Raw genomic sequence first — 17,026 nt, 5'->3', positions numbered from 1 at the left:
ACATATGGGTCCTGACCAACTGCTTGGGAATAACTCATCAACGCCATAGATACCATAGGCCAGGGGGCCTCGACAATGAACAAGTACCAGACTCTGTTGTGTCCGTAACGGATTGTAAACTGTGCGATTGGACAGGTGGCGAGCTTGCGGTGATCCCGGGCACATCACAGTAAAAGAGTGAATCTGGAACTCAGACATTGAACTTAAGATTGTTAGCATGCGCCCCTATAACTTGCCCCAATCCCAGACAAAGAGTCCCAGTGCATTCATGGCAGTGTTTTACCGGTTTCCGTCCCGGCTGCCGCTAGGATCAGCGGTGGCCGCTCCATGGTGAGACACAAACACACTCGCTCAGTGAGTAAACGCCGCACGGTATTTCACAAAGATGAACACAATCCATCTCTCACCGCCTGCGTACGCATGCACAAACAAGCACGCTCGCGATGGATTTCAGGGGGCCACGCCCGCTCGCCCCTTACTTTCCCCCCGCAAATGCATAGAGAGCGGTACAGACTTTCTTTTCTGCCAACTGCCATTAGACTGTACAATTTACATGTATAAGAGCTCTCTCCCTCATGCATAGAGTCATGTTGTCGAATTGTCTTTTGTGTCCATGTGTTTGTTGTGTCCCTGTTTGTCCAGTAGTTTATGTATTTATTGTCACACTATGCTGCTGTAAAGCCTCAATTTCCCTTCAGGATTAATAATCTCATCCCTCATCGTCCTCAGAGTTACTACAGGGGGGCCGCCAATATTTGGGGGGCTTTTTCTGCCTTTATTTATAAGCTAGTCTGACAGGAAATGGGGAGAGAGAGATGGGGAGTGACACGCAGCAAAGGTCGTCAGGACCGGGAGTTGAACTCGCGGCACGCTGTCAGCATGGGTGCCTGGACCGCTAAACTAGGCACCCAGGCCAGCTAACGGGTCCTTGGCCTGGATAACGCTGAGGACCCTTGCCGTAGGCTATTTTCAGAATTTTCATTATTTTAAATCCATTTCACAAAAGCAAGAGGCTACATGGCTATTTGCGGACCCGGTCCTTGGCGTGGAAGAATTTGGGAACCCCTGACCTGAAGGCACGATAAGGTGTGATGTGCGTGCCTGCGTGCGCATGGTGGATCCTTTTCCATTAAGGGTCAGTACTTCTGTAAGAGGGGTCTTCAGGAGGTCAAGAGCACAAATACCACGCATTCACAAGTTAAACACACAGACACATGCAGCTGCACGCTGCCAAGGGCAGGCTGCTCTGGACTGGACGTTGAAGGCCACATTTCCAGCTTCTTAACCCATTAAGGCCTTCTAAATCAGTAGTTCTCGCTGTGAGCGGGTGTGTCTGCTTTTTGAATAACCAGCACAAAAATCAAAAATGTACACAGATGCTTTCCCGGTTTTAAATTAATGTTGACAGTGCAAGCCTCCCTTGGTAAAACTAAGGGCTGTTGAAAAAGATCACATATAGGTCTATACGCCTGTATATATATAATAGATTTCTTTTCATGAAAACTACACATCATGGATCTTGCACCAAAACATTATTTCATCCACTTCATTACACCTGTAAACTTGTGATGTGGCAATAAGGTTGATTCTGAAAACACAACTCATCCAGCATTTCACTAATTTTCACCCTATTTTTGTATAATTGGTCCTCACTAATGCTTGTAATAATATGGTAATTTCTTTTCCTACTAGGTCTGTCTCATAGCAGCACTGTGGGCAGTTCAGAAACCCGTTCATCAGTGACATTGTTTATTCTTTTTATTTTTATTATATTTTTATTAAAATAAATATATTTGTATTTTTATTAACATGAGAACAATGGCTATAGCATGCTAGTTTCCAGGAATAGAAAGCCTGATTATATTAGCTTGGATTCACCATCACTGGTAGGCAGGTTTAATGCAATGACCGGCTATTTACACTGACTTTTCGGCTGCATCGCTGCCTTGATACGGATAACTGACCTTTAAAGTAATTGTCAGCCAATTCCGATATGATGACCGATAGGTTGCCCATCCCTAACATAAACACATGCAATACACGGATGACGTGCACACGCGGTACAAAGTACACAAGGCTTTAACACACATACTGTATGGCAGAAACACACTGACAAAACACACACTGACATTATACATACACACATGGACGTGACATCAATACACACACACAAACACACACACACACACACACACACACACACACACACACACACACACACACACACACACACACACACACACACACACACACACACACACACACACACACACACACACACACACACACACACACACACACACACACACACACACACACACACACACACACACGTGGCTGAAATAGCAATGACCACAACAGCTGGCCAGGAGTTTGGATTTGGAAACAATGGCCCAGTTTGACCTCATCGCATACAGTTGACATCACACACACACACACACACACACACACACACACACACACACACACACACACACACACACACACACACACACACACAATGTACATTCATTAACGCACAGCGTCCACCTGGCACATGGCAGCACAGTGTTGTTGTGACCTTCGACTTCTTGGTGACCTGTAGGACCAGAGAGCTGTCACACTGTGTTGCTGTCACCTCGCTATCCTCGCTAGCGACGACCACAACAACATGTATCTCCTGCTTTTAAAATGCTAAATGGGATGGTAAACGGACTGCATTCCTACAAAGTGTTTTACACTGCATTTCACAGTAACATACAGTGTTAAAGGAGGCAGAGGAAACCATGCAAGGCATCAAACTGTTCTTCCGGAGCAATTAGACGTAGTTTGACTCATGTCGTCAAACTTGTCCGACGGCATTACATGAGTTAATAATGATTGTGTTTGATTTTCACAGGTGTGTCCAGAGCAAAGCCAAGCATGATAGACAGTATTTTACACACCTACAATCTAATATGCCTATTATTAATTTGATTATATGCAGCTCTGTTGCTTACATCACTGTGTACTATAATGTCAGTGTTATGCAGCCTGTCAGGTTTTCTTTTATATTTTTTAACCTGAAGTGGAAAACAAACCACAAAATCAGGCTGTGGGTTTCATTTCCCTTTAAGGGTGCGGTCAAACTAAAATGTTGCCATACGCTTTTCAATGGGAGCATATTATTTTGCGGAAATCTGTGAATGGCAACAAACCGCTCAGTTCCCATTAAAAGCATGGCAGAATCCAGTTCAGTGTGAAGGGACCCTAAGGCAAAATAAAATCTTACAAATGCTTTCTTTTGTTAGGCCAAGTTCTAATTTGCGATTTGTGAAACGGCATGAAAGGAGACTGAAATCAGTCGTGGTGACTGAGATCCATGAACGTCACGCTGCCTGCACTGCAGGGAGAACACCATACTGGACATTTGTCATGTCCTGACTCCTAAGTATCCAACGCAACTTGATTCCTCACCTGAATTGCCAATCAATGTCAGGAGCAACGGCTCAAAAGGCTCTCTCTTTTTTAGGGATTTTATAATGAAAGGTGTGTGTGCTATACAACTCCAGAAATCCAATATCCCCTCATCCATTGTGCCTACACACTATATCTCAACAGGTTGTTGAGATATAGTCTGCCGGTTGCAAATAAATCTGCTTACGGGGGAAAGAGGAGTTGCCATGCCCACACGGGTACCCAGATGCATGAAAACAAAACAAAACAAACAAATACTAAATAACGACACCTGGATATAGAACAGCGACATGAAGGGTCGCCGGGCGGGATGCCGACAAGCACCGCCAGCGTGGAGGTCAATAATGGTCCGTTTTGATGCGTGCCGTTCACCAGCAAACAATGTGTTTCATAGAGAGACCCATTTTCGTGGTCGTTTTGAGGGGTAAACACAGCTGAAGGTAATAACAATAATTGTCAAAATGTCTGCTGTTAAAAGGGCTAACCATCTGTCGTTGTATTCCACATCATCATCTTTATCTGTTGCTTCTGTGCTTTGTGATAGACAAACAAGAAGAGATTCCACTCACTGTTTGTTTCCTCATGTCCTTTGTTGTGGGTTTCTTCCCACACCAAAAGACATGTTGGAGTTGGATACATACTCCTGGCCAGTGTCCAAGAAGTTTACTGGCATTACAAGTTAAATTGGTCCCTGAGCCCTGCACAGTGGCAAGGACGGGTCAAATGCGGAGGACACATTTCCCCAAGGGGATAATAAATGAAGTACACCTTTATGGGGAAACATTTCAAAATCACGCTTTTAGCACATAAGCGAACATGCCCATAAGTAGCCATGTAATAAGTGGGATAATGGACAGGGTCGTTATTTGCTGGAATAAACAAATCACTTGTATCAAACCCATGGTCAAGCATCGTTTTAATTCCGATAGATAAACTGACACTGACATTGTGTCCTTATTTAAATAAAAAAAATAGTGTCACACAAAAGTAACGAAAATATCTGTTTTTGCTATCTATGAAAGTGAAAAGTGAATGTGAAAGTGGTAAAGTGTCAGTGGCTTTTATAAATGTGTATCCAAGGAAATAATCAACAAGAGCTTGTGACTAAATAATAACTACAGTGGATGGAACCATTTTTCGACAAGGTGTCCACCCGACGTGCAACAGCATCGGTTTATTACAACACGGGGCCAGTTCATAACAGTAGGAGGCACAACATGGAACATGCACCCATCGCACCAAGCACCAGCACTTGTCTAAATATGGCAATGCGGGGACCCTAATGTAAACATCAGGACTGGGGGAGTGTTCCCTGTCCTTGACAATAAACTCCTAACCTTCTGAACAGAACACGAACTTACTTTCCGAAGATGTCCAGCTAGCCAAAAGGCCAGCGGTTAAGCTATTATTAGGCGGCCTTATGTAAGTGTCTCCACAGATCCAGTTACAGCTGTAAACACCTAAAGCCTCACACTCACACAGCCACCAATGCCCTCTGAGTGTCCAGGAGCACAGAGGGCTGAGGCTGAGGAGGAATTATAATGGAGTTATATAATGTTCCTATGAAGGGGACGTGGTCATATAGTCACGGTTGGGTGGAAACCTCATATGTCCAAACAATTACAATGAAAAAACAAACAAACAATTAAAATTGTGAAAATAGACGATTTACAAGCTCACAACACCTTGCATCTCGGGGTCACTATTTTAATTCACAATTTTTCTCAGCTGTCTTACTGTGAATCCGTGTGTCTCTCCTACACTGTCTCCCTCTCAGCTTACTGTCTTGTCTCCCCTACACCGTCGCCCTCTCAGCTGTCTTACTGTGTGTCTGTCCTATACCGTCTCTGCCTCAGCTTCCCTACCGTCCGTCTCTCCTACACTGTCTCCCCCCCAGCTCTCTGGTTGTCTCTCCTACACTGTCTCCCTCTCAGCTTACTGTTTGTCTCTCCTACACTGTCTCTCTCTCAGCTGTCCTGCTGTCTGTCTCACCTACACTTTCTCCCCTGCCAGTTTTCCTGCACACACAGCGACCTGGATTAAACTCCCTGTACGACTGGTACCCGAGAGAGAGAGAGAGAGAGAGAGAGAGAGAGAGAGAGAGAGAGAGAGAGAGAGAGAGATATTAAGAGAGAGAAGGGATATCAAGTGTTGACAAGCTAAGCTAGTAAACAAGGGTATACATTTTCTGAGGAAGACCCTGCTGTGAGAAGAGTTCACCACTAGAGGACAACCTTATGTCATTCACTTGATTGTTTGGGACATCAACATAAAATGCAATGTGTGTTATCTGTAAAAGTGACACTGTGTTTGTATCAGGGTTGCCAACAATGGACCATCAGAATTCAGGAGATTTTTGGGGGTTAGTTTGGAGGGGCATGGAACTCCCCAAGCGAGGGTCTGGACAGGTCCTCCCCCCGAAACCTTTTAACAGAGTAGATATTCTCCTGTGTTCTGGGGAATTTTGTGATTTTGATCATTACATTTTTATTAGGCTTGCTTTACTCGCATTGGAAAATGGCAAAAATTTCAGCCATTAAAACGCAAAAAGTAGGTGCACAGAAATTGATTTGATAACTGAAGCAAAGTAAGACCCACCTGTACTAATATTCACTACTTACTGTAAGTGAATATCTCTGTATATGCATGCATTTCCCACACCCCCTAAGTGGGGGGTCTGGGGGTCCTCCACCAGGAAATTGTGAACATAGTAGATGTAATTTCCTGTGTTCTGGTGATTCTTTGGAGTTTGATACCAAATCCAGGAGAAATCCATGAGAATTGACAATCATCAAACAGAGACAGTCATCACATCACGCATGCACAGTTTAACTCGGACACGTGTTGCCACGCAAAGCCACGGAAATCCCCCAATCCAGGAGAAAGTCAGGATAAATGACAATTCAGGAGCACGGCAGGAGATGGGGTCGACATTCAGGAGACTCCTGCCGAACTCAGGAATGTTGGCAACCCTGAGTGTGTGTGTGTGTGTGTGTGTGTGTGTGTGTGTGTGTGTGTGTGTGTGTGTGTGTGTGTGTTTGTGTGTGTGTGTGTTTGTGTGTGTGTGTGTGTGTGTGTGTGTGTGGGGGGGGGGGGGGGGGGGGGTCGTACTTGGCTTTAGCTCCTGCGTCTTCGTAGCCTTTGTTTGAAACGTCCTCCAGTCCACCAATCAGATGCTTGAACGAGCTGAGGAGGAAGAAGGTGACAACAAATCACAATGCTGCATCATACTCACCAATCACACACACCAGACAGACAAACATAAATGCAGAAAAAACTAGACCAGGTCACCTGGTTGTGCCAGACCCGCAATGAAAACTAGTATGGCACTGAACTAACACATGAACACACAGGATTTTATAATCTCAGCAACAAAGCGTAGTGAGCTTGTAGATCGGCTGTTTTCACTAGTATGGCACTGAACTAACACATGAACACACAGGATTTTATAGTCTCAGCAACAAAGCGTAGTGAGCTTGTAGATCGGCTGTTTTGACTAGTATGGCACTGAACTAACACATGAACACACAGGATTTTATAGGCTGAGCAGCTGGAAATGTTTGTGAGCTTGTAGATGGGCTGTTTTCACTAGTATGGCTGTGGGGCAAATGTTTTGCAGCACTGAACTAACACATGAACACACAGGAATTTATAGTCTCAGCAGCTCGTCAGCCAACTCAACTCAGCTGGTCCCGTACAGGTGACGGCACTCAAGGCAATCAGCCGAGCAAGGGAAGGGAGGGGCAGATGAGCAGTCAGAGGCAAACACAGGCACACTGAGGAAAAGAGGGACACTGAGGAAAAGAGGGACCGACCGACCGACAGACCGACAGACCGACAGACCGACAGACCGACAAAGCCTTATGTAGGCCGACCCCCTGGGTCTGGCAAATATGCAGAAAGGCAAACAGACAGGCAGCTACACACACATGCAGGATAAATGACAATTGCGCGCGCACGCACGCACGCACGCACGCACGCACGCACGCACGCACGCACGCACGCACGCACGCACGCACGCACGCACGCACGCACGCACGCACGCACGCACACACACACACACACACACACACACACACACACACACACAGAGAGAGAGCGTTATCTGCCAGTTGTGCCAGTAGAGGGCAGCAAAAAGCTGTTAATTACAGTTTCATGTCTCCATGGAGCTACAGTAAGGTAAACTTGAATGAGTTTCATTCTACAATAAATGGAAACAGTGTTGCTCCGAGTTAAATTAACACTGATGATTTTAAAGATTGTTTTCCCAATGAGACAAATCGTATCAAATGTGGTCCACGGCCTAGTGCAGTGGTTCTGAAACCTTTTCATGTCAAGAGTGGGGTGGCTCAGAGTAGATGACAGAGTACAGCAACTTGCAATGGGCCTGGTGTACAAGATACACCACTATGATACCCAAGTACCTGTCAAAATACTTTATAAACATTAAGGATGTCCATAATTACAACACCAGAGGCAGCGCCACAGATCACTTTCAACCCAGAGTCAAAACCAACAAAGGGTCAAACTCTTTTTTCTGCTATACCACCAAAATGTGGAAAGCCTTACCGAAGGCCATAAAGGAGTGTGGATCACTAGCATCCTTTAAAATTGCCCTGAAAAACCACTTACAGGCAGCAGCCGTTCGCAACTGGTAAAAAAACTAACCTAGCCCAACCCTACCCTCCCCTGCCCCTTCTTTGTATATACTTACTGTTTGTTTAGACTTACTGTTTTCCTTTTTTTGTTCTCTCATTTTCTTTTTCTTTACATATCTACTGCATAGTACTGTGTTCTATTCGTCTGTCATTCAATGTTATATGAGATACTTTAATGGTTTCCTGTGGAAATAAGCTTAGTCTTTTCATGGATCTCCTTTTAGTAGACCTTGTACCAGTGAACTGTACCGTCATGAAACTGTACCTTTTCCTATGCAAACTTCTAATAAAGTCTTCAATCAATCAATCAAAAGGACCCCCAAACTGATTAGCTGGGGACTCCCTGGAACCCCCTCAAGAACCCCTGAACTGGCCTAATGCATATCACAAGTTACTATTACTCTTATTCCACAATGTCACAACGTTGTGCGACAACATATAAACCAGAGCCTGGCACAACGGTGCCAAAAAATAATAGCTGTGAGCTTCAGGGGTGATCACCATGACACGTGTGGCTACAGGCACAGCGGATGTTTCAAAAACACTGTGGCACAACACAGAGCATCGGACAGAACCCGTTTGGAGTGGATCTGTGTGCATAACCGGGAACAACTTGCAGTACATGTGGGAAAAGAAAACGATTCAAGCGGAGGAAAACCGCCGTAGCATTTTAGAGTATAAACTCTCCCTCGCTATTGCAACACTTTGTTTGAATACTCATTTCTATTAAGGCGTTCTGAGAGGCAGAAGAGGGTCTGTTATGCAACATCATCACACCATAATAATATCTCAAATGTATACTGTACCTCATACCTCGGTTTACGCTACAGCAGATGTAGCCGTAGCACCCAATGGACTATTTGATTTTAGTGGAAGCTTAAGCAAGCTAATGATAAAACCTTTTTATATTCATAGTGTAAAAAAGAAATGTTTTAAATTCATCGTCAATATATTGACTTAACTGGTGAGCAGCCGTATAAGAAGCTTGGAGTGAGCCCTGCACCGCTCTGCTCTTCTGGGCTTTATTGAGCAGTAATGACTGGCTTCACTGTACCTTATCCCATAGTTATATCACTGCCCTTAGCAGTGATATCTCTCTCTCTCTCCTCTGCCAGTATTATTCACATTTTAATGGCTATTAAAAGTGCTTGATGTATGTGTGGGAGTTACTACTTGTTTCTAAAGGTCAGAGAGATTTTTACCAAGACGACCTCAGATACAGCTTGTGAACATACAGTACCAGCTCATATGCCGTAGTTATGATTCATTATGTGATGCAGGAAAACCTCGATAGCTGATTAAAAAAAGACATGTCAGAAAGACTTTTACCAGTGTATCAATGTGAATGTTGTGCTTGACCTTCTGCACGTCGCATGTTTTTAAGACACTGCATTGTATTGCCTGAGATCTAAATCAGTGGTTCTCAACCTGTGGGTCGGGTACCCCCAGGGCGGTCCCCAAATTATTTTGAGGGGGTCCCCAGATGATTAGCTTAACGTGCAACATTGTTTTCTCACTCAACAGTAAACAACCCAACATAAAGTGTAAGGGTATCTGCACATTTATAAAGTGACAATTGAAGGACTTTTTAATACTTTTTTGTCAAATATTAGAGGCAGAAATTGTGAAAATAGCCGATCTACATGCTCACAACGCATTGTGCTCTTAGTGCTCGTCAGTTAAAATATGATTATTTTGGGGGTCGCCACATGAAAAGGTTGAGAACCACTGATCTAAATGACCATTGAAGTAGTTTTATGAATAAATAGGGGGAAAGGGCTTTATTTGACTAAAACTACAGGCAGGGCATTATCATTTGAGCAGTGACATGACCTCTGGAAAGGTGCAAGAGGTTTCATATCAACTTAAAAAGCATTGAAACTACTTGGTGTCATAATCACAGTGGAGGTTTATTTACAGGACAATGACATTGCATGAATGAATAAATTAAAGTGCAATCTACAGTATGACAGGCCTGTGGGTGAGTTGAGCTAATTTATATTCACAGCAGAATGTGTTATTTTATCGCTGTGTGAACTTGTGATATTATGGCCAGATGGACAACATCTACTGTAGAATTTATTCAGCCGCCGCCCTCAGGTTATACAGATGCCAATCAGGTCTTTCCACCACATACTAGCCTGGTTAAAAACCAGACCGCACAACTACCACATACGTGGTGTGTGTGTGTGTGTGTAAGCCATGTGAGTTCCTGGAACCTGAAGTCACTGACACAACTCACTGCAAGACTGTCGATAGAGATAGGGGTATGCCCTCTTCTCGGCTTCTTGAAGTCTCATGACACCGTGTCAGTGATCTGAGCGTCCCGGTTGTGCGCTGTCTCGTCGTTTGTCTCGTCTGTCCCCTTACCATCATCAGCCTACTGTAACTTAAAGACGACGTCGGAAATGTGCTTAGACCTGCAGTCAGGTGCAAGGGTGTCGCACCAAATTCTGGGCCCTGGGTACAAGGATTCACTGCGGCCCCCCCCATGAATGTTTTTCATACGGGGAGGGGGTTTAACCCATTTAGACTGGGAACGCATTATTATGCCTTATTTTGTGTTTTAACTATAGAAAAATAGTTACTTCAAAAAGTATCCAGCTCACCAGGGAGGGAGAGAGAGGCGTTTCACTACACAGCTGGTTCTCCCTCTGAAGTCCATCATTTTCTGAAGAGTATATGACGACCCCCAGCCCTCTCGCCTGTCTATCTGTCTCCTGGAGAAACCTGTTGGCTCGATTGATCGCTCTGTGATCCCCTCAGACATCCTGGTTTCCTTGAAGCAAGTTTACAAAGTTGTCCCTGCATGGTTTCCCGGGTGTTTTTTGGATTCATGCCCATAGTTCAAATATAACTAAAAGGCCAGTCTGGCAGCATTTAAATTATTCATAGTCATATTTTGCATCATGAAAGGCCTGCTCATAGCGTCTGATGAGCACCTCCATTCATACTGAACTTGTGCAGCCAGAGGAAAATTAATGGATGTTTTTTATAAAAAGTATGAATGTAATGTAAAACATTTCATGTGTTGTCCCTCGCACTGAAACATCTAATAATAATAATTTTAATCTTGAGACGAGTTTTTTTTTATGCCTCAGGAAGGTTTATTGAAAAGATATGGTATCATTCACATTGCCACAATTAGTTTCCCCCATAATCAGTCCACACCGACACAGATAATGTCAACTTTTCCGCTATGCAGAGATGAGAAGTTATAGTGATTCCAGCATTGCGTTCTGTGTTTGAAGCATTCAAACATTCCTATTGTCTGCGACTGGATGACAATCAGAGCATGCATCTCTGTTTGTTGGAAATATCATATGTCCAAAACTGTTAAAAAAATAGCAGATCTACTAGCTCAAAACCTGTCACTTCGCGCAGCATTTCGAGCTTCTAGAGCTGCTACTTTTGATACTTAATACTACTTTTGTGTGACGCTGTAGTCTCCATAGGTTATTAGTAGGTCATTAATTTATATGAAGATAAGAGGTTTCTGCCCGACAACAACGATATATAATAACAGTAGTAACTGTAACAGCATTGGTAGTTGGACAATGAGTAGCTTTAGCATAAAATAAACGTTCTTATTAATCAGTGGGAAAAAACAGACATGCTATTAAAACTCACATTTCAATAATTACAATGACCTCAGCTAGAGAGCTGAGCTCAACTGTCTATCTGAAGAGGAACCATTGTAAATGAGGGCGCTTGACATTCATTACTCAAAACAAACCTTGTAACCTGACAAGTGACAACACTGTAGGCCCATTACGTTATTATTAGCAATCGTATGATACTAATAACACAATTATGAGGATGGTGAGCACGGCAGTAAGTTACTGGCTGCTATAAAGGTGTAAAGAAGTTCACAATGATGACCGAAGCTTGATGAATATCAAAAGAGAATGTACTGAGGAAACTGACCTACTGTATATAGCTAAACACCAAATTGAGAGCAACAAATGAATGACACTTTGGCGAAATTAACTAATACTGCGGTGCTTGGAACAGAAAAATCTTGGAACAAAACATTTTCCAATGGGGGTCCGTTATGGCACTAAAAACGTTTTGTGACTCACTGCTCTACAGTCTCAGATATTTCAGGGATGGTTGGACTTCCACACATTGGCCATGCTGTTAAAAGACAAGCAGGCATTGCCAATAAGTCGTTTTTCTGCCAGGATTTTAGCATGACAAATAATATAATATTTACTTTTTTAATTATCACATTTTCCTGGATTAATCCTAATGAATATGGCCTTCTCGTCGAGTCATCCCCCCACAGAATATCAATTTTTCCACCATCCAAGAATGACAGGCTGTGGGGGCGGCTTTGCAGAGTTCTCCAGGCGCTTGGCTGTTCCTCCACCAGCGTTGGTTAATTAATTTCACTTTCACATCATTCCTTCTAGCTATCGAATCAGCAGTCTCAGTCATAAATTGAGTCCATTCCATGAGTTCTGGCTTGCTTGTGCTCTTCCAGTTCCTTCAAACAAGCTTTGCTGCAGTGATAAAGTGTGTGGTTGCTGTTGTGGTAGAAGTCACCAAGTCTCCAAGGAGACAAAACTGTGGGGCATCTGGTAAAGTTTTTCCCAAAACCTCCTTGATGTGAACTTTGTTGATTTTGCTGTTCTCTTTTTTGGTTCTGCTCCTCTAGTGACATTAAACCCACCGCGCAGACCTCACTAACGCATCCTCCGAATTCAATCTCTGCCCCTCGCTTCTCTCAAGCTGTTACTGCCTCCAACACATTTGAATACCAGTGAACAACATGGCCTCAGTGTAGAAGAGGGGCTTGTCAGTGTTGTTGTTTTATAATCAGCTTGCACGATTATGTAGGTCTAGTCAGATATAAAAAGCTGACATGTTCTTCACTGCCATGGTCGAACAAAGAAGTAAGGATTTCAAAGAGACAACACATGGAAGCAGAGCAGAAATGGCTCACTGAATAGTTGGGAGTTTAGAGTGTTTGATGTTGGCTACTGCCCACCTTCAAGTCGGTCGTTCCAGATATTTTAGTCATTGTTAACTACTCTCTGGTCTCCATTGGTATTTTCCTCTGGCCAGGGGAAGCCTGGACAATACTTAGCCATCTTACCCTCTCTTTTAAGTAATTTAAAGCGGGCTACGTAGCATCACACTAAAATTAGTCATCCATACTACTAAAGACTGTAAGTCGAATGAAGTCGGAAGAAAGGTGACTGTCGGCTAGTACAGTATGGTATTTGCAGTCTACTCTATTATTATTATCATTATCATCATCATCATCATCATCATTTTAGAGGTATTTAAAAGGGCTTCTAAGTCCTAAAATTGTCACTTTAGAAATGTGCAGATACATACACTTGTACTGTATGTTGGTTTGTTTACTGTTAATTGAGTGAGGAAACAATGTTGCATTAAGCAAATCATTTGAGGACACGCCCAACATCACTTGGACCCAAAGTTTGAGAACCACTGCTTTAGACCCATCTCCAAGCTGCCAGTGTTATCAGAGAGTTTCATAATACTTCAATGTTGTTTCCGCTCCCTAGAGCACTGAGATTGCTCTGGTGACCTTTTTTCCCCAGCTTGCAGCCATCAGAGGCCTGTACTATAATTCTCCTTAAATCAGATATGCATGAAGCAATTACACTTCATAGTCTTTCTGCCTATCCTTAATTACTCCCTGGAAACCCTTGGTCTTAATCTGTTTCAGTATTTTCATGTCTGTATTATACGTATTGTGTTTCCTATATTTAAAAAAAATCAAACCTCGGTTCGAAGTGAAGCGGTGAACTTTTATTCTATGTGTTCTAGAGTTATGAACTCTGTGATCTAAACATCTATACAGTTATGGACTCTGTGATCTATTCATTCTTTATATATTCTGAATTCTACATTCTTTATATATTCTGAATGAATATATAAAGAATGGAGGGCCAAATTATCATCTGAAGCTTATATATTCTGAATTCTATGCAGACACTGCTTCAACAAAGTTTATAATGGACAACAACACATACTTTACTTCAAAGTGCTGAGTGCCTGGCATGACCTGCCTTCCTGCTTAATGTTTGATCATCCAAATCGTCCAGAAACGCTTGTCGCGGTCGCATTTTTTCTTCACCGAGCGGTAAAGGTAAAGCAGGAAGATCACTGGCAGTTTTACATTTTTGGAGCCGTGGGCGGAGCCCATGGTCTCCCTCTGAGTGGCAATGTGTGTCCTGTCTCACCAGTGAGAACTGTCCCGTTGAGTTCGAACAGTACCTTTTATGACCACACATGTTAAGGGAGGGGCGCTGTTTTCAGGCCAGGCACACACACGCACACACACACACAGGGGGGAACACATAGAATCAAAAACATAGATCTGGAAGTGCTCAATTTCACGGCTCCACTTCGAACCAAGGTTTGATTTTTGAATTATAAAAACTACCTGGCAGAAAAAGTGTAAAGTGTTTTTTTGCCTTAATTGTTAGGTATACAGTAGGGTGACAGGAAATGGGGAGAGATGGGGGGGTGACACGCAGAAAAAGTCGTCGGGATCATGTGTGTGTGTGTGTGTGTGTGTGTGTGTGTGTGTGTGTGTGTGTGTGTGTGTGTGTGTGTGCGCGTGTGGTGCTTGTCTTACTCTCTGTCGATGACCAGACAGGTCACGGCCTCAGCAGCGATAACGTTGGCTGTCCGCACGTCCTCTCTGTGGACAGAACACACACACACACGCACACACACATGCACACGCACACACACACACACACACACACACACACACACACACCAGTGCACATGTGAGACCTCTGATGCGAGAGAGCAAAGCATTCTTCAGACCAATTAACAGCTAATATGACAGTTAAGATTACTATTCTAAAATGCAAACCAACACACATGCACGGCACACACACACACGCGCGCGCGCACACGCACACACACACACACACACACACACACACACACACACACACACACACACACACACACACACACACACACATTCTTTCTTGGACTCCAGAGAATAACTGATTAAAACCTTATTATAAGAGAGAGAGAGGGAGAGAGCGAGATGTCACAGTTCAAACCTATTAGACCAAGTCAAAAGCTTGCTAGCATTTTACTTAGTGCTTAAAGCCTGACATTATTTTTCTTTAATTGGATTCCTACTAAGCAGAACCCATATTTTAACAGTTTTGTAGTTTAGTCTCACTCCAACGTAATGAATACTGTTATTTCTTTCACATACGTGTATGCAATATACATCAAAAATATGTGTTAATGAATAATAATGTTTTGCTTACTTCGTAGTTATTGCCCTCTTAAATGGCTACATGAAAATGACAGCGTTTGATATTCCACTATATCGTCAGGATATTGCCTAAAAGCCACAATGTGTAACGTATCATCAGTGTTATAAGACTGCTATGTTCTATAATGTAAGAAAAGCCAGTTTGAGCATCCATGGTGCACACTGGCATACTGTATTATTCCTCATCCAGATGAGATGAGATGAGAAGCATGGCTGTGCACAGGGAAGAGAGGGCTCACTGACAGCAACTTATCGTCATTGTAGGGTGGAAACCTTGTATGTCCAAAACCTAGTGAAAATAGCCAATCTACATTGCAAGGTGTTATGTGCTTGTACTTGTAGATCTGCTATTTTCTAGTTTTTGCTAGTTTATTTTTTTAGACAGCCTTGTATGATGAAGCAGAGCTTTACATTATGAAAAAACATACACATTTGAAAATTGGAGATACAAGGTTTCTGCCCGGCAGTGATGATACCGTTGCTGTCGGGCAGAAACCTTGTAACTCCATAACTTCCAGTTAATGCCCTACTTTGTCACACTACAATTTCTCACAAACCAATCTACAAGCTCACAACACGATGTGACGCTTTGTGAGCTTGCAGATCTAACGTTTTTGCTTTTTTTTAAGTGAAAGTACACTCGCTCCAATGTAAAACTTTTTTTCCCCAAGGATAAATATAACGTTTCATTTGAAGAACAGGCTACACAGACCATCACAATAATGTGGTTTCTTTCGCAGTTGTAACGTTAAGAAGAAGATTCTCACACATTCATGTGACTGCTACAACTGTGACAGCTTCAACTGAAGCTACAACCATACAGAGACAAATTGTGATGCCAACCAAAAACGAGACTGAAAAACAGCTTTTTTCCAAGAGCTGTGAAAACACTATTGAAATCATAACCCCCCCCCCCAAACACACACACACACACACACACACACACACACACACACACACACACACACACACACACACACACACACACACACACACAGACGTCGCACAAAAGCAAAAGCAGCAGATCTGATCTGCAAGCTCATAACATGGCGCGAACCAATGGCTTTGAGCTTGTAGATCTGCTACTTTTGCTACTTTTGAATTTGAATTCTGTAAAGTAACAGTTTTGGAGGTTTACACCCGACACAACCAACAGAATTATACTTTTTTCATCTATGCTGCTATTTGGAGCGGATTGCTGCCGAATTAAAGTTTCATTTTGTGTTTTTATGCAATGACAATGACAACATCCATCTAAAAAATAATTACACAACCTTTGATTCTTTGCACATTGTTAGGAAATTGTGCATTGGTGCATTTTGTTTATTTTCTTTTATTGTTTTGGCACCGTCTCAGTACGTCGCAACGGCGGCTAGGCCGGCCACTGGAAGCATATGAACGAACATCATCGCACAGAGACGGGGGAGAGGAAGTGTTTGTAGAGCGTGGCGACTCGTTTGTTACCAGATGCGGTTTGGGAGACGGCAATGCAGAGTATATAGGGAGGCCACAACTCAACTGAAGATTCAGAAGATGATGACGAATGGATAGCCCTGTCCCAGTGAGTTTCCCTTATTGGGAAAAGTTATTGACTGTCCCTCCGTAGCATGGTGTAAAGTAACTAAGTACATTTTGAACGGGTACACAT

At 43.1% G+C, this 17,026-nt stretch overlaps 1 protein-coding gene across 8 annotated transcripts in view; it reads right to left on the bottom strand.

The window, feature by feature from the left end:
• The window catches only part of prkg1 (protein kinase cGMP-dependent 1), a gene marked incomplete at both ends in the record, with an annotated part of 172,294 nt that overhangs the window by 18,728 nt on the left and 136,540 nt on the right, over positions 1-17,026 (bottom strand). For all 8 annotated transcript variants that reach the window (XM_080747866.1, XM_080747861.1, XM_080747859.1 and 5 more), the window contains 2 exons: positions 6,547-6,621; positions 14,710-14,775. In XM_080747866.1, coding sequence (XP_080603992.1) covers positions 6,547-6,621; positions 14,710-14,775 — 141 coding nt within the window. The remainder of the gene's footprint in view (positions 1-6,546; positions 6,622-14,709; positions 14,776-17,026) is intronic.

This window comes from Nannobrachium achirus, assembly GCF_963921795.1.
Source record: "Nannobrachium achirus genome assembly, chromosome: 18".
NCBI classification, from domain to species: Eukaryota; Metazoa; Chordata; class Actinopteri; order Myctophiformes; family Myctophidae; genus Nannobrachium; species Nannobrachium achirus.
This window is presented reverse-complemented; position numbering and strand designations above follow the sequence as displayed.